General features: G+C 43.5%; 1 protein-coding gene across 1 annotated transcript; it reads right to left on the bottom strand.

Annotated features, from left to right (window-relative positions):
- Positions 1-1,951: 1,951 nt before the first annotated feature.
- Positions 1,952-17,239, bottom strand: LOC127581883 (schlafen-like protein 1). Its single transcript, XM_052036711.1, has 3 exons — positions 16,904-17,239; positions 6,921-7,640; positions 1,952-2,137 (listed from the first exon to the last, which is right to left on the bottom strand). Exons 1-3 carry the CDS (start codon positions 17,237-17,239, stop codon positions 1,952-1,954), a joined length of 1,242 nt encoding a protein of 413 aa, XP_051892671.1.
- Positions 17,240-18,008: the final 769 nt, after the last annotated feature.

The following is an 18,008-nucleotide window of genomic DNA, read 5'->3' as shown; positions in this document are numbered from 1 at the left end:
ACTGTCCAGATGAAGTCTCCAGCTGAAACGTTGACTGTCCATTTCCCTCCACAGATGCTGCCTGACCCGCTGGGTTCCTCCAGCATTTTGCTTTTTGCCCCAGAGGTGGCATCAGCAGGCTCTTGTGTCTCCAACTAATGTAGCTTCCTTGTGTTATAGTCCTGCTTATAATTCCCACCATTTCTGATGCAAGGAAGTTTGTGGTCTTGCAAACTGAGCAGGTCACATCTTAAGACTTCACTTTGCTTCCTGCACATGACATGTCATATGACACCACTACTGCCACCATTTTTGGAGGTCTGGTGATTGGGTCAGGCTGCGAGGCACCTCCTCACCTTCACTGCCTGTTCACCACACCACCTCCCCTGTTCCTGTATCCACTGAGGTCCCATTTCTTCATGCACCCATCATATCCCTGTGTTAGGTGCCTTATGTTCCCTCCTGGTCTGAAAACATCTAATGTTAAACATTGTTTGCATTGAAATACAACTACGGCCTGGCCTTTCCCGGTCTCCAGATCTTCTTCCAGCTTAACAACCCTCTGCCATCTTGGTACTCCATCAGTTCCATCTCCTTGCCCATCCCCGGTTCCCTTTGGTCCTCCTGCAGGCTTTCCAAGTGACCAAAAGCAAAACACTGCAGATGCCGGAAATCTGAAATAAAGCAAAATGCTGGACATACTCCGCTGGTCGGGCAGCGCCTGTGGATAGAGGACCAGTTAACATTTTGGGTCAAGGATCTCCCATCAGACATTCATCACCAAGTCTGTGGCCTTACCCAAGTTCAAGGCCACGTATCTGGAGACAGTGGTCATTATAAGTTACCAAAATCTCAAACCCCAAACTGGAATCCCCACCTCTGTGATTCTGCTTCTTTCTCCTCTAATACTCCTCAAAATTTATCCTTGTCCAGTTTTGGTTGCCTCCCCTGACGTTTCTTCATGTACCTCTGAAGTGCCTTTTGGCTAATAATCTGTGCCGTGTCTAGGGTTGTCTAAAATCATGAGGTAAATACAAATTCAGTTGCAACATGCACAATGCTGGAGGAACTCAACGGGTCAGGCAGCATCTGTGGAGGGAAACAGACAGTTAACTTTTAGGGTCGAGACCCTTCATCTAGACAGATGTACTATTGAGCCCAAATGAAGGGTCTCAACCCGAAACATCGACTGTCCATTTCCCTCCATGGATGCTGCCTGACCTGCTGAGTTCCTCCAGCGTTTTGTGTGTTGCTCCAGATTCCAGCATCTGCAGTCTCTTGTGAATTCAGTTGGCTTTTTGTGAAAATAAATGCACATCTGACCAGAAATCTCATGTTCAATTACTTCTAGTGCATAGTGGCACTAATAAACCTGCGACAGTATAAACCCACAGTTGAATCCGTCACCAGTATAGGGTACATTAAAGTGGGAGGAGAAAAGTACTAAAATCTCTTGAGTTGGACTAGCGCTTCCTGTCATCAAAGCTTAAGTGCAACCATCTACAAAGACGGTGACATGGGGATTCGGCAAGAGAGTGGAGTTAAAGCTACAGGAATAGCCTTACTGAATGGCAGACCTGAGGAGCCACGTCTTCTTGTTTTTGTTTTCTACTTTCTCACTACATGTGCGTGGAATAGGCTGCCGGCAACGGTGTTGGAGGTGGATACGATAGGGTCTTTCAAGAGACTGTTAGGTACATGGAGCTGAGTAAAATAGAGGGCTATGGCTAAGCCTAGTAATTTCTAGGGTAGGGACATGTTCGGCACAGCTTTGTGGGCCGAAGGGCCTGAATGGTGCTGTAGTTTTTCTATGTTCTATTAATCCCTCGAGGCCTATTGAGAATTTCAAGTCTGCTGCAGAGCTTTTATTAAACCATCATTTGCGAGCTGCTTGTTCTATGACTGGTGACTCAGGATCTTCCAGTCAGGAATCGGTAGGCAACCTCCTCTGGGCCAGCTTGACGTCTGGTTGTCAGATGACGCAGCAGAGATTTGACATGGCCACCCTGTCCGAGTTCATCGACTGCAGCTCTTGTTGCAGCTGCTGCAGTTCCTGGATGGACTGCTGCTGTTGGCGAAGCTCTTCCTGCAGATGGTGTTCCTCCTTAACCAAGGTGTCAATTGTATCCTGAAGCTTCTTTATTTCGGCTGTCCATTTCTTGGGAGAAAGAGAGCGAGAGTGTGTAACTTTACATTGAATACAGAGCTGTGCAACACTGGCACCCCCTTCCATGTCTAAATCTATCAACATGACCCCTTATCCCCTTCTTTCTGAATCTTATCATTGCAGTTTTGCTGGCATGGCCAATCCATAATTGCCCCAGGAATGAAGGGGCTGTTCAGGGGGGCAAATAAGGATATCGGTGGTAAAATAGTGCCAGAGGAAGTGGTACAATAACATTTAAAAGAAAATTTGGACGGTTACATGGATAGGGAAGGTTTAGAGGGATATGGGCCAAACGCGGGCAAGTGGGACTAGCTGAGATGGGCATCTTGGTCGGTATGGACAAGTTGGGCCAAAGGGCCTGTTTCTGTGCTGTATGACTAATCAATGCCATTTGTTGTGAGCCTGGAGTCACATACAGGCCAGAATGTATGGATCTGGTTCATTGATCCCTATGGAGATCAGTGAACCAGATCCGGTAATTCCGTGGTCATCAGTACTGCCACTAGCTTTTCATTCCACATTTGTTCCATGTGCTGAATCTATATTCACAGAACATTGAACAGCACAGCACAGGAACAGGTCCTTTGACCCACAATGTCTGCACCAAACACGATGCCAAATTAAACTAAATCTCTTCTACTTGTATGTGATCCACATCCCTCTATTCCCTGCATGTTCATGTGTCTATCTAAAAGCCTCTTAAAAGCCACTATCGTATCTGCTTCCACCAGTCCCCCAGGGGTCTGTTTCAGGCACCCACCACTCTCTGTGTAAAACAAAAACTTGCCCCCCCCCCCACATCTTCAAACTTTCTTCCTCTCACCTTAAATGCGCATCTGCGCATCCTCTAGTATTTGGCATTTCCATTCTGGTAAAAAGATTCTGACTGTCTACCCTATCTATGCCTCTCAATTTTATAAACTGCTATCAGGTCTCCCCTCAGCCGCTCCAGAGAAAACAACCCAAGTTTGTCCAACCTCTCCTTGTAGCTCATGCCCTCTAATCCAGGCAGCATCCTGGTAAACCTCTTCTGCACCTTTTCCAAAGCCTCCACATCCTTCCTGTAATCGGGAGACCAGAAATAATATTCCGTGCAGCCTAACAAAAGTTTTATGCAGCTGCAACATGACTTCCTGACTCTTATACTCAGTGCCCCAAACAATGAAAGCAAACATGCCATACGCCTTCTGTACCACCCTGTCTACCTGGCAACTTGCAGAGAGCACTGAAGTTGGACCCCAAGATCCCACTGTACATCAAAGTAAGTTTCCACCAACAGCAGTGAAGATTGTTTCTTACACCAGAGGTTTGGGAGAGAAGTGTTGACTGGTACACTGGGAGAACACGATTGCTTTATTTGAAAGATTTCGTACAATCCCTTAGGTCCGCCTGAAAGAGCAGCCAGGGCTTTGGTTTAACTTCGGACCCAAAAGCCATCACCTGCAATAGTGCAGTGCTCCCTCAGTACTGGGACAAAGTGTAACCTGGAGGGTTCTGTACAGTATTATGTATGTCCCCAAAACAAGTTTAGCGGGAATGGTGGGGAGCGATTTAAAGCAACATTTTGGGAGAAACATGGTGAATAAGATCAGTTGACAGGGCAAGGAACGTGACAAACAATCTGCTGGAGGAACTCAGCGAGTCGAGCAGCATCTGTGGGAGGAAAGGAATTTTCCTTCTCTCCCACAAGTGTTTCTTGACCCACCGAGTTACTCCAGCAGATTGATGGTTGCTCCAGATTCCAGAATCTGTTGTCTCTTGTGTCTCCAGGGAAAATGACAGTCAGATTAAGGAGAAAAATAGTCTCAGAGCCATCCAGCACACCAACTGGTTCTTCTGTCCTCTGTCCACCAACAATCAAGCATCCAGTTACACTAATCTTCCTCTAATCCCATTTTATTCTCCCCACGTTCCTAACAACTGCCCCACCCAGAAGAAACACACGCAGTCACAGGGAGAGCATGCAAACTCCACACAGACAGCACCAGGGGTCAGGCTTGAACCAGGGTCAACTGCAATTGTGATGCAGCTGCTGTACGAGCTGTACCACTGCGCCAGCCCCTTTATCCAATCCCGCACACCCCCCCACCCCGGGTGACCAAATAATAAAGCCAAGGGAATCAAACTGCTTGTGCAAGTAAACAGTTTAAGAAGCAAAACCAGGGAGGTTATTAAAACTAAATGTGCAATATGGTAGGAATAGATCAATATGGTACGGAGGCTCCAATGCACAGGATTGTAAGAGGCTGCAGAGGAATGTAGACTCAGCCAGCTCCATCACGGGCATAACATACCCCACCATCAAGGACATCTTCAAGAGGTGGTGCCCCAAGAAGGCGGCATCCATCACTAAGGACCCTCACCATCCGGGACATGCCCTCATCTCGTTACTACCATTGGGGAGGAGGTACAGGAGCCCGAAGACCCACACTCAATGATTCAGAAACAGCTCCTTCCCCTCCGCCGTCAGATTTCTGAGTGGTCCATGAACACTACCTCATTATTCCTTTTTTTTTTGCACTATTTATTTTTATAATTTATAGTAATTTTATGTCTTTGCACTGCACTACTGCCATAAAAACAAATTTCACGTCATCTAAGTCACAAATAATAAATCTGATTCTGAATACTAAGATAAGAATATTAAGAACATTACAGCACAGTACAGGCCCTGTACAATGTTGTGCCAAACTAATTAAGCTGTTGATAGAACAGTACAGCACAGTACAGACCCTTCAGCCCACAATGTTGTGCCAACATCTTTATCCTGCTCCAAGATCTATCTAACCCTTCCCTCCCACATAGACACATGAACGATAGAGAAATGGGGGGCCATCTAAGAGTCACTTAAATGTCCTTAATGTATCTGCCCCCACAACCTCTGCAGGCAGTGCGTTCCATGCACCCACCACTCTCTGTGTAAAAAAACATACCCCTGACATCCCCCTTATATCTTCCTCCAATCACCTTAAAATTATGTCCCCTGGTGTTAGCCATTGTCGCCCTGGGAAAAAGTCTCTGACTGTCCACTCGATCTATGCCTCTTATCATCTTGTACACCTCTATCAAGTCACCTCTCCCTTCTCTCCAAAGAGAAAAGCCCTAGCTCGCTCAACCTATCCTCATAAGACATGCTCTCCAATCTAGGCAGCATCCTGGAAAATCTGGCATTCACAAGGTGTCTTCAAAATAATCTAAATTGATACTTAATAGAGTAGAAAATTCCTAAGGAGGGATGGGGTGTGAAGAAGGGATCATTGGTGTTGCTGAGCAGCTGTCATTGTACGACAGTGTCTGGATTTAAACACGGCCCAAATAGTGTGGCTTTGGTTTGAGAGAGAACTTGTCACATGGTTCGGTACATGTGGTTTATGTGAAGCACAGAGATCTGGAGTGTTTGGGAGCAATGACCCATACCCTGCATTATAGAGTGCTGAAAAGTGAAAAGAAACCTGTACAAATAAGGAAGGCAATTGCTCACAACCGTTATTTATGTTGGAAATCTTAATTGCCCATCACACTGGTTAGAACAGGGAAAATGTCTCATGGAATATTGCTTTATGTTACTAATTCCCCAGTCAACATAGTGCTTTTAAGCACATAAGAATTAGGAGCTTAGGCCTTTTCAAACCTTCTCCACCATTCATCGAGATGGTGGCTACATGTTTATCTCATCACCATCTTCCTGCACTATCCCCATATCCCTTGATCTCCAGAACAAAGAGAGGGCTCTGTTTGGTTTTGTTTCTTGCAATGACACAGAAAGATGTTGAGAAATTTAGAGAAAATTTCTTATGCTTTGTTCCAGCCATTCTTAGCTAGAATCAATGTTTAGTAAAGCCAAAAGACTAATTTTATGCATAGACTCATGGAGTTGTACAGCACAGAAATGGCCCTTCAGCCCATCATGTCCATGCTGACCTTTTTGCCCATCTACACTAATCCCATTTGCCTGCATTAGGACTGTATCCTTCTAAGCCTTACTCCTCTAAATGCCTCTTAAACGCAGCATTTGTATCTGACTCCACCACGCACTCTGGCAGTGAGTCAGAGATCAGCTCTCTATGTAAAAAACATTTACCCCTCAGCTCCCCTTTAAAACTCCCTCCTCTCACCTTAAACTATGCCCTCTTGTTTTTGATACCCCCGCCATGGGAAAAGATTTTGACTATCTACCCTGATATGTGGACTCAATTTCCATCAGATAGACATTTCAATATCTATTGGATCTTAGCCAGGATGCAGTTTGAACTGATGCCTGTCAGCAGCAGGTATTGCCTTAGTGATTGCTCGATATTTATTGGGTGGTTTCTTTAGTCAAGTCTTCTCCCCAGGGTAGAGGAGTCCAAAACTAGAGGACATAGGTTTAGGGTGAGAGGGGAAAGATTTAAAAGTTGCCCTGAGGGGCAACTTTTTCACGCAGAGGGTTGGTGAGTACATGGAACGAGCTGCCAGAAGAAGTGGCTGAGGCAGGTACAACAGTATCATTTAAGAAGCACTTGGATAAGTACGTGGAGGGGCGGGGCTTAGAGGGATATGGGCCGAACGCAGGAAATTGGGACCAGCTGGGTGGGCACCATGGTCGGCATGGACTGGTTGGGCCAAAGGGCCTGTATTCATGCTGTCTTGCTCTATGACTCTATAACCATTACTTTGCTGTTGACCAGAAAATCCAGGCCATTGTTTTTGTTTCAAATAACATAGCCAAATCCACGCGTCCCAACAGGATGAGGACAGGCTGCGCCCCAAATGGTTTACAAAGCTGGAGTGCTACCTGTCTGCACCACTCCTGAATGGAACTTCCTGATAGTGGACCTTGGACACTGCCATCCCTGCGTATGTACACTTCACCTTGGTCGGTTTCATACAGTAAAATATCACCGTCCTTACTGGGAGGATGGACGGTTAATCTCACAACCTTCAGAAACATCCCGCTATCTCCATCCTTGATAACTGGATGGAAGGTGATAGAGTAGGAATTTGGGAAGAGTGGTGGTTTGAAGCCTTTCAGAAGTGAATCTATCAGTAGTCTAACCCGGTCTTCATCCTTGTGATTGCATTCCACTCCACACACAGTGCCGTCATCGTTCACGCCCACAAACAAACTGCCCCCTTCGCTGTTGAGAAAGGCACAGACGTATTTCCGAACGTGGTTCTTAAGAGTCACGTTCAGGTACTCTCCACCCCCCCGCTTAAATTCAACGTTCCTCGTTTCACTTCCCATCAGCGCTCCGTAAAATAACCGCTCCTGTCCAGCGATCTCCCCGCCAATTATGGCACTGTCTGACTTTGTCCCAATCAGAGGTGTTGTTAAGTGGTCAATGACTTTGTTTGGCAGCTGGATGGATTTTCCTGCAGGCCCTCCTAATGTTTCCTGAGTTTGATCCGGTCTCTTCTTATCCTTTTGTTGTTGACTGTTGGACTCCTGTTTTAGTGGATCTGCAGAACTGCTCTGGGAATAATCAAAATGCACAAGTAAGTTCCTGCCCATTATCTATCCTGGTCTTTCTGTTTAAACAACAGTTTTCGTTATAAGATTTCTTTATTAGTCACATGTGCGTCGAAACACACCGTGAAATGCATCGTTTGCGTAGAGTGTTCTGGGGGCAGCCCGCAAGTGTCACCATGCTTCCGGCACCAACATAGCATGCCCACAACTTCCTAACCTGTACGTCTTTGGAATGTGGGAGGAAACCGAAGCACCTGGAGGAAACCCACGCAGACACGGAGGACGTACAAACTCCTTACGGACAGTGGCCAGAATTGAACCTGGGTCGCTGGCGCTGTAATAACTTTACGCTATCTACTACTGTGCCTGCCCTTTATCAATCCACATGGGCTAATGGATCATACATTTGTAATAAGAATATTGAATTGTCTTTTCAGTGCTCATGAAATGATTAAAACAAATACGTAGCAGTTGCAATAATGGGTAAATTTCATTCCTAACTTGTTATAGAGGCAAGAGCTAGAAGCAGCCTGGTTATGTATTACCCTAACAGCACATGAGAGAAACTGGAACATTTGGATTCTATAGTTCTGGATTTATCTTTTTATACATTTAAAGGATGTCAATGCCGTTGGCAGACCCAGCATTTAATTGCCCAGCCTAAAGTTCCCCAAAATAAGGAGACACCTGAAAAAGTCAACCAAGTTGGTGGGTCTGTAAGCATGTCCAGGCCAGCTGAGTAAAACTGGCCATCAGTAAACCAAACGGGTTAAAGGACAATCTGGAGCAACACACAAAATGCTGGAGGAACTCAGCGGGTCAGGCAGCATCTGTGGAGGGAAATGGACGGTCGGTGTTTCAGGTCGAGACCCTTCATCTGGAAATGAAAGGACAATCTAGTAGTTTCTTGACTGTCATTTTTGATCCCAGCTTCATTTATTATTGTATCTTCTTATCTGAAATGCTCGGCCACAGTTGGTTAGACCACCTTTGAGGTATTTGTTGGTCACCGCATTTCAGGAAGGATGTGGAGGCTTTGAAGAGGCTGTAGAAGAGTTTCACCAGGATGTTGCATGGATTAGATTGTTTTAGGTACACAGAAAGGTTGGAAAAACTTGGAGCAATGAGCAAACTGCTGGAGGAAGTCAGCAGGTAGAGCAGCATCTGTGGGAGGGAAAGGATTGCTTTCTCTGGAGCATTGAAGGCTGAGCGGCAACTGATAGCAGTATATAAAATTATTAGAGGCAAAGACAGGGTATATGGTCACAATCCTTCTCCCAGGCCGGAAATGGCAGATCCTCAAGGACATAGCTTTGAGGTGAGAGGGGCATAGTTTAATGGAGATTTATGAGGCATAGAGAGTAGTAGGTGCCAGGGGTAGTGGTGGAAGCAGATACAATAGCAACATTTAGACAGACACATGAGCAGGCAGGAATGGAGGGATATAGACCACATGCAGGCAGGTGGGATTAGTTTGGATTAGCATCATGGTCGGCAAAGCCACTGTGGGCCAAAGGGCCTGTTCCTGTACTGTTCTATATATCTTACGTGACCTTAAATTCTGTTGCTTTGGATGGATTGGAAGTCCTGTCTCCAAATCAATAGAACAGGCCTCTAGATATTGGCCGGTAATTCAATCATTCTCCCACCACACATTTAACAGGGGCAGTGGATTTAAAGTGTCTTCCTAAAAGTTTATCTGTGTTATTATACTGTAATATTACCTCAGCATATGATTTCAGAGCTCATTATTAACACTAAAATGCTGTTCAGAACTGCTGGCATTGGAGCTGTGCTTAGCCATACAGTCATGTACAGGGAGCAGAGCAGGGGCTAAACACGCAGCCTTCAGGTGCACCTGTGTTGAGCGTCCAGGGAAGATCCTGTCAAACCACTGTGATGGTTCAGATGGTAACAGAAATAAAAGCCTAAAATGGTACAGGTGGAAATAATCCCTTGACAAATATAGGAGATACATAGTAGGATGCAAGGAATTAAGCAGGAGTAACCCCTCGCACCTGCTCTGTCATTCAATAAGATTGATTATCTTGGCACCATTTTCCTGCAGTGATCCCTTATTTCCCTTAATATCCAAATATTCATCAGTCTCTGATTTAACGTACTCAGTGACTGAACCCACATCACCCTCTTGAATAGAAAACTCCAAAGCTTCACTGTGCACTGGGTGAAAAAAGATTTTCTCATCTCATGAACAGCCAACCTTTATTTTGAGACTTGCTTCTGACACCCCAGTCTAGCCCAGTAAGAACTTCAAATGCTTCAATGAGATTACCTCATTGGCTCTTGCCCACACTTGGTTTGAAAAGGAAGGGCTTGAAATTTCAATGGAGCTTTTCACAGCTCATTTACAACATCCCAAAGCATTTTCAGCTAATTAAGTACATTCGAAATGTAGACACCGCAATAATCCGGATGACCAGATTCAAGAACAGCTTCCCCACTGCTCATTCCTGTGGCTCCCTCACCCTTCTCTTCCCTCACCTCCCCGCCCTCATGACCTGCCCACTAGCTCCCTCCTATTCCTCACCTCCTTCCGTTTATTCCATGGTCTACTGCCCTCTCCTACTGGATTCCTCCTTCTTCAGCCCTTTGCCTCTTTCATGCAACATAGCGTGCCCACAACTTCCTAACCTGTACATCTTTGGAACGTGGGAGGAAACCAGAGCACCCGGAGGAAACCCACGTAGACACGGGGAGAACGTACAAACTCCTTACAGACAGTGGCCTGAATTGAACCTGGGTCACTGGCGCTGCAATAGCGTTACGCTAACCACTACGCTACTGTGCCGCCCACAATTAATAATGTCACAAACCAGCAACAAAAGAAACACACTGAGCATGATTCAGTGTTAAAAACTATTTTATTAATCACTACTTATGATAATATGTAAAATAAAAGTAATAATGTTAGTATGTTAGAATTCAAGAATGTTAAACCTCGAACGTTAACCCCAAAACTAAACTCTTCGTGTGTGTGTGTGACAAAGTCCAAAACTCCCAGTTCCTGAATGGTTCTTAAAGTTCAGTTCCGCAAGCCATAAGGTGAAACATGAGCAAGGGCTTCTTCAACAACCACCGTTGTCTGAAGATAAGATGTAGATGTAGAAAAACATAGAGAGAGTACATACGAAACCCAAATGTTCCAGGATGGAACCCAAACGACACTTCAGTGTTTACTCGGTAGTGACTTCCTCACCCCGAAAAGCATCCGAACCGTGGTCGTCCACATACAAATACCTGTTTCCTTCTACAGGTCAGCAACAAAGTGAACTCCACCGGATTACTTCCAACTTCCATACATGGATTTCAGTAGCAAACACAGTTATTGTTTCTCATCCATCGATAGAGAAAACAAGCAGGCTGGTGTCTCTCTCCCTTCTCTCTCTCTCTTTCTTCTTCTTCTTCTGACTTCTTCAACAACGTCATTACGTCCTTTATCTTCTATTGACGTAAGCACGCCCCACACACACATACACACACTCTCTATCTTAAAGGGACTTTCACTGAGTCCATAACACCTCCCACCTAAAAAAAAAAATTTTTCCAAGAAAATTTTAACCGCGCATACAGTTAGTAATGTTAATAATTATCATGCTATACAACTACAGACTATCAGATTAGTACAGATACATGTTTCCCATTTAACATCGGGAAAGACAATCAGCAATCACATTATCTTTGCCTTTAATGTGAGTTATCATGAGATCAAACTCTTGCAAAATTAAACTCCAGTTTAACAGCCTTCTGTTCTTGTTTTTGACTCGGCTCAGAAACACCAATGGGTTATGATCTGTATACACAGTCAATGGTTTCTGAGCGGTGCAAACATATACACTGAAATGTTGCAAGGCTAAAACAAGCGACAGTAATTCTTTCTCTATGGTGGAATAATTCTTTTGATGCTCATTAAATTTCTTTGAAAAGTAAGCTACAGGATGGTCAATATCATCAAGGTCACCCTTCTGCAACAACACAGCTCCTGCAGCTTCATCACTGGCATCTACTGCTAATGAAAATGGCTTTTCAAAGTCAGGTGTTCTGAGCACAGGATCGTAGCATAAAATGGCTTTCAGCTTCTCAAATGCTTCTTGACAAGAATCTGTCCAAACAAACTTTACTCCCTTCTTCTGAAGATTAGTTAGGGGAAGAGCAATATCAGCAAAATTTTTACAAAATTTTCGATAATATCCAACCATTCCCAAAAATCTTCTAACAGTCCTCGTACTTGTGGGAATAGGGAACTCAGATATTGCTTGAACTTTTGCCTGAACAGGAGCTTGCTTGCCTTGACCTACAACATAACCAAGATACGTCACAGTGGCATGGCCAAATTCACTTTTAGCCAAGTTAACTGTAAGGTTAGCCTTGGAAAGTCTTTCAAACAACCTTTCTAACGCAGAGATGTGATCTTCCCAAGTATCATTCCCAGTCACTAAGTCGTCAATGTAGGCATCTGTATGTTTTAACCCATGAATCACTGAATTAATCATTCTTTGAAATGTTGCTGGAGCATTTTTCATTCCAAATGGCAAAACATTGTATTCATACAATCCAGAAGGGGTTACAAAGGCTGAAATCTCCCTTCCTCTATCTGTTAATGGAACACACCAGTACCCTTTTAATAGGTCAATCTTTGTAAGAAATTTTGCCTTTCCCACTCTGTCTATGCAATCATCCACCCTAGGAATAGGGTAAGCATCTGACTTTGTTACAGCATTCACTTTCCTGTAATCTGTGCAAAATCTAACAGTTCCATCAGGTTTAGGTACAATAACACAGGGCGAACTCCAATTTGAAGTAGAATGTCTAATAATATCATTTTCCAACATGTATTTTATTTCCTGATCAACAAGTTTACTTTTTTCCACATTCATTCGATATGGGTGTTGTTTGATTGGTTTTGCATCCCCAACATCAACATCATGGGTAATTATCGATGTTCTGTTTGGAACATCTGGGAACAGATTTTTAAATTTTAAAATTAATTCTCTCATCTGTTGTTTTTGTGAAACTTGTAAATGGTCCAACTTCGTTTCAAGGTTCTCCAGGATATTTTGGTTTTTTAGTTTCGATGGAACAATATTTGGTCTAAATTGGCCTTCCTCAACATCAACATCAGGCATTCTAGAAACAACCTTTACATCATCCACCAAGGCCACAACTGAATCCTTCTCATAATAAGGTTTTATCATGTTTACATGACAGAGTTGTGTTTTCTTGCGTCTATCTGGTGTTTTGATTATATATGTTAGATCAGTCACTCGAGATTCAATAACATAGGGTCCAGAAAAGCGAGCTTGCAAGGGATTATTTTGGCTAGGGAAAAATACCAACACCTTTTGCCCCACTGCGAATGTCCTAGGCCGAGCACGTCTATCAAAATATGTCTTCATTCTTATCTGGCTTGTTTTCAGATTCTCTCTCGCTAGCTGGCAGACTCTCTCCAACCGAGTTTTAAATTTTTGGACATAGTCCAACAGACTCAAGTGAACTTCCTCATTAACCCATTGCTCTCTTAACAACTCCAAAGGTCCTCTCACCCTATGTCCAAATACAAGCTCAAACGGACTAAATCCTATTGACTCCTGGATCGATTCTCTAACGGCAAACAAAAGTAAATGGATACCTTCGTCCCAATCCTTGGTGTTTTCAAAGCAATAAGTCTTCAGCATATTTTTGAGAGTAGAATGAAATCTCTCCAGAGCTCCTTGAGATTCTGGGTGATATGCAGATGATACAATCTGCTTTGCTCCCAGCTCATAGACTATTTGTTGAAAAATTTTTGACATAAAATTACTACCTTGATCAGATTGGATTTCTTTTGGCAAACCAAACAAGGTAAAAAATTTTACAAGAGCCTTTGACACCGTCTTGGCCTTAATATTTCTAAGGGGTATTGCCTCTGGAAATCTAGAAGTGGCACACATGATGGTTAACAAATACTGATTTCCAGTCTTAGACTTTGGTAAGGGGCCAACACAGTCCACAATCACCTTCGAAAAGGGTTCACCAAAAGCAGGAATTGGTTTCAAAGGAGCCACAGGGGGTTTTTGATTTGGTTTACCTACCATCTGACATGTGTGGCAGGTTCGACAAAACATCACCACATCTTTTCTCAAACCAGGCCAATAGAATTGTTTCAAGATCTTCCCTACAGTTTTATTCACACCAAAATGACCACCCAAAGGCATACTATGGGCCAGGTTTAAAATCTCATCCCTATAAACTTTTGGAACAACAACCTGATGAATAACTTCCCATTCCTCAGTAACAGGAACATGAGGAGGTCTCCATTTCCTCATTAACACTCCATTTTTGACATAGTATCCAGTTGGTACCTTTTCAATCTCCTCACATGAGAGAGCTTTTTCTTTCAATTCTGTCAACTCAGGGTCCTTTGTCTGTTCCACCATAAAATCCTTCCTTGACAAAGACAAATCTTTAAATTCAGGCTCACTATAAGGATGTTGATCCTCCAGTGAAGACATAAAAGTCTCAGATAAGGCATCATAATTTTCTTCCTGTTTAGGACTGTCACAAGGAACTACATCAGACTGCACCGGACTGTCTGTCTTGGCTAATTCTCTAGCTCTAGCTCGAGTCACCGCACATGATGGGTAAACATCTGGATCATCCTCAGACTCATCAATCCTTGGTTTGGTTGTTAACCGTACCACAGGATCACTTTCTCCATTTGCAAGGTCATTTCCCAATAACAAAGAAACTCCTTCCACTGGCAAACTAGGTCTTATCCCTATCTCAACTGGTCCTTCTACGAACTTTGACTTTAAAATCACCCTGTGAAAAGGGACAGACATGGTCTCACCTGTAACGCCTCGTACTAGATTTACTTCACCAGTGTCACTTTCTTCACCAAAATTTAAAACACTGTCCAGCAAGAGAGATTGACTAGCCCCAGTATCTCTAAGAATTTTCACTGGCACCTGGGGTGACTCATCATTCAGTGAAACAAAACCCTCTGATACATACGAACGGAATTCTTTTCTCACCTCCTCCAACTTTTCCGCTTTTCCCTCTTGCAAGGACTGATCTTTAACAGCATCTCCTAAACCTTTTTGATTTTTAATTGCCTGAAAGCAAGCATTGGGCCCAGCTTCCTTCTTTTTCTTCAAAAGGGCACAATTAGATATCACGTGGCCAGGTTTCCTACAGTAATAACAAGTACGCTCAACAGGTTTCTCCAGCCCTGGCTTCTTTTCATCCTTTCCTTTTTGATTACCTCCCAATTTAATCTCTGGTTTACCTGGATTGTCTTTGTAACTCTTTTGAAAGGTTTTAGGTTGTCCCCATTTGGATTTATGGGTTAAAGCATAATCATCTGCCAACCTAGCAGTTTCTTGTAAAGTTTCCACTGCCTTTTCATTTAAATATGTTGTTAATTCAGCTGGAACACATCTTTTAAAGTCTTCCACCAGTATCAATTCTGTCAATTTATCGTAATCCCCATCTACATTTTTAGCCAGGCACCATCGTTCAAAACATATTCTCTTTCCATTGGCAAATTCCATATAAGTCTGATCTGCAGATTTCCTCAAGTCTCTGAATTTTTGTCTATAAGCCTCAGGGACCAATTCATAGGCCTTCAAAATAGCTTGTTTTACCTTGGTATAATCAGCTGCATCCTCAACAGACAAAGCAGAATAAGCTTTTTGAGCTTTACCTTTAATCACACTCTGTACCATAAGAGCCCATCCTTTCCTTGGCCAGTTTGAACTCACAGCAACCTTTTCAAAATGTTGGAAATACTGATCAACCTGATCTTCTTCAAACGGAGGGACTAATCGAACCTCCCTGCTGGCTGAAAAACCATCATCAGAATCAGATTCCAAACTCTTTCGCTTCATTTGTAACTCATGCTGCCTCTGTTTTTCCTTCTCCTCTGCCTCAAACTTTAACTGGGTTTGTTCTCGTTCAGCCTCTATCTTTAACTGGGTTTGCTCTCGTTCAGCTTCTATCTTTGCCAGCTGCACCTGTGCCTCAGAAATTGCTATTTCACTGCCAGGAAACTGTTTTAACACTTCCTTCTCAAACACCTTCTTTTCCACATAATGGCCAGCTATCAGTCTCTGAATATCTGCCTTTCTCATAGACTGCTTTACTTCTGTAAGGTTTAGCCTTGTAGCAATCTTTATCAAATCATCCTTTTTCGCCACCTCCAATCCCTTTTGGGTTGGTGACTCCAAAAATGCCTTAATATCCATTGCTGCTGGTTTCCACACACACAAGCCAATTAAAAAGAATTTATCAGACCTTCCTCAAAAATCTTTGGATTGAATCCCGAACAAATCTCGTCAATCTGGGGTACAATCCCAGACGACACTCGTTAACCTTGGGAACTATCCCGGACGACCCCCCAATTTTGTCACAAACCAGCAACAAAAGAAACACACTGAGCATGATTCAGTGTTAAAAACTATTTTATTAATCACTACTTATGATAATATGTAAAATAAAAGTAATAATGTTAGTATGTTAGAATTCAAGAATGTTAAACCTCGAACGTTAACCCCAAAACTAAACTCTTCGTGTGTGTGTGTGACAAAGTCCAAAACTCCCAGTTCCTGAATGGTTCTTAAAGTTCAGTTCCGCAAGCCATAAGGTGAAACATGAGCAAGGGCTTCTTCAACAACCACCGTTGTCTGAAGATAAGATGTAGATGTAGAAAAACATAGAGAGAGTACATACGAAACCCAAATGTTCCAGGATGGAACCCAAACGACACTTCAGTGTTTACTCGGTAGTGACTTCCTCACCCCGAAAAGCATCCGAACCGTGGTCGTCCACATACAAATACCTGTTTCCTTCTACAGGTCAGCAACAAAGTGAACTCCACCGGATTACTTCCAACTTCCATACATGGATTTCAGTAGCAAACACAGTTATTGTTTCTCATCCATCGATAGAGAAAACAAGCAGGCTGGTGTCTCTCTCCCTTCTCTCTCTCTCTTTCTTCTTCTTCTTCTGACTTCTTCAACAACGTCATTACGTCCTTTATCTTCTATTGACGTAAGCACGCCCCACACACACATACACACACTCTCTATCTTAAAGGGACTTTCACTGAGTCCATAACAATAATAACATTAATTGTTACCATGTACATTTTTTTCTCTGTGAGCTTCATGCAAGCAAGGAATTTCATTGCACCCTGGTGTATATGACAATAAACTAGTCTGAAATCTGAAATAATGCAGGGAAGTTACCAGAAACATTTCCGGTGTCTCAAATGGAATATAATACAAATAGAAGCATGACATTTCCCTTACCTTATCGAAGGTGTATTCTGAAAAATCACGGATATCCTTGGCCACTTTTAATGTTTTCCCTTTAACTACTAACCCCTTCATATCGTTTTGCTCCAAAATGGCAGGATCTTGTAGTTGCCTCAAGACATTTTGAACTTCACTGTCTGTTTTCAGCCGTATAAATGCATGGGCTCGCTTGTGCTTCTTGAAGACTTCTATGTCGTGTCGTTGCAGGACGATGTCAACTGTAGTGAGTAAATCTTTCAGTTTGTAGCTCAGCAGCTCCTTGGAGTAATCAGGATTTAAGTTTCCCACAAACAGTGACAGACATGGAGCTCTGACATTGTCATCATCCATTGCTTTACCAAAAAAGCATTTTCTGGATTTGGTTGAGGTTGGAGCAAACCCTTACATGTTTGGTGCTATGTCTGATGTTTCCATTGTCCCACAAGATTTGAAGGTCAAAATACCTTGCTGAGACTTTCCCTCAATTAAGGGCAGAAATTCTCTTCCTGAAAGAGAAGATGGAGAACACAGGCAAGTCAAGATGTAAACTCACAATCAGAGTGCTACTTCCATTCTCAATTCTTGCGATCATATGAATCTTACCATCGTCATCCTGCACATTCTGGTCACCCCAATACAGGAAGGATGTGGAAGCTTTGGAGAAGGTGCAGAAGGGGTTCACCAGGATGCTGCCTGGATTAGAGGGCATGAGCTATAAGGAGAGGTTGGACAAACTTGGGTTGTTTTCTCTGAAGTGGCAGAGGCTCAGGGGAGACCTCAGGGTGCCTCTACTTCCTCAGGAGGCTAAAGAAATTTGGCATGTCCTCTTTGACACTCACCAACTATTATCAATGCACCATAGAAAGCATCCTATCCAGATGCATCACGGCTTGTACGGCAACTGCTCTGCCCAGGACTACAAGAAACTGCAGAGAGTTGTGGACACAGCCCAGCGCATCATGGACACCAGCCTCCCCTCCATGGACTCCGTCTACACTTCTTACTGCTTTGGTAAAGCAGCCAGCATAATCAAAGACCCCACCCACCTGGGTCATTCTCTCTTCTCCCTTCTCCCATCAGGCAGAAGATATGGGAGCCTGAGGGCACATACCACCAGGCT

Source organism: Pristis pectinata, chromosome 22, assembly GCF_009764475.1.
Source record: "Pristis pectinata isolate sPriPec2 chromosome 22, sPriPec2.1.pri, whole genome shotgun sequence".
Classification (NCBI taxonomy): domain Eukaryota; kingdom Metazoa; phylum Chordata; class Chondrichthyes; order Rhinopristiformes; family Pristidae; genus Pristis; species Pristis pectinata.
The sequence above is the reverse complement of the archived record's forward strand: the minus strand, read 5'-3'. Positions and strand labels throughout refer to the sequence as shown.

Excerpts from the sequence above, each read along its gene's own strand:
- LOC127581883 (XM_052036711.1), bottom strand. The coding sequence starts at position 17,239 with ATGGATGATGACAATGTCAGAGCTCCATGTCTGTCACTGTTTGTGGGA. Across the intron at positions 7,641-16,903 it reads CAGAATACACCTTCGATAAG|ATAATGGGCAGGAACTTACT; the intron begins GTAAGGGAAATG and ends AGACCAGGATAG. Across the intron at positions 2,138-6,920 it reads TTCAGGAGTGGTGCAGACAG|AAATGGACAGCCGAAATAAA; the intron begins GTAGCACTCCAG and ends CTTTCTCCCAAG.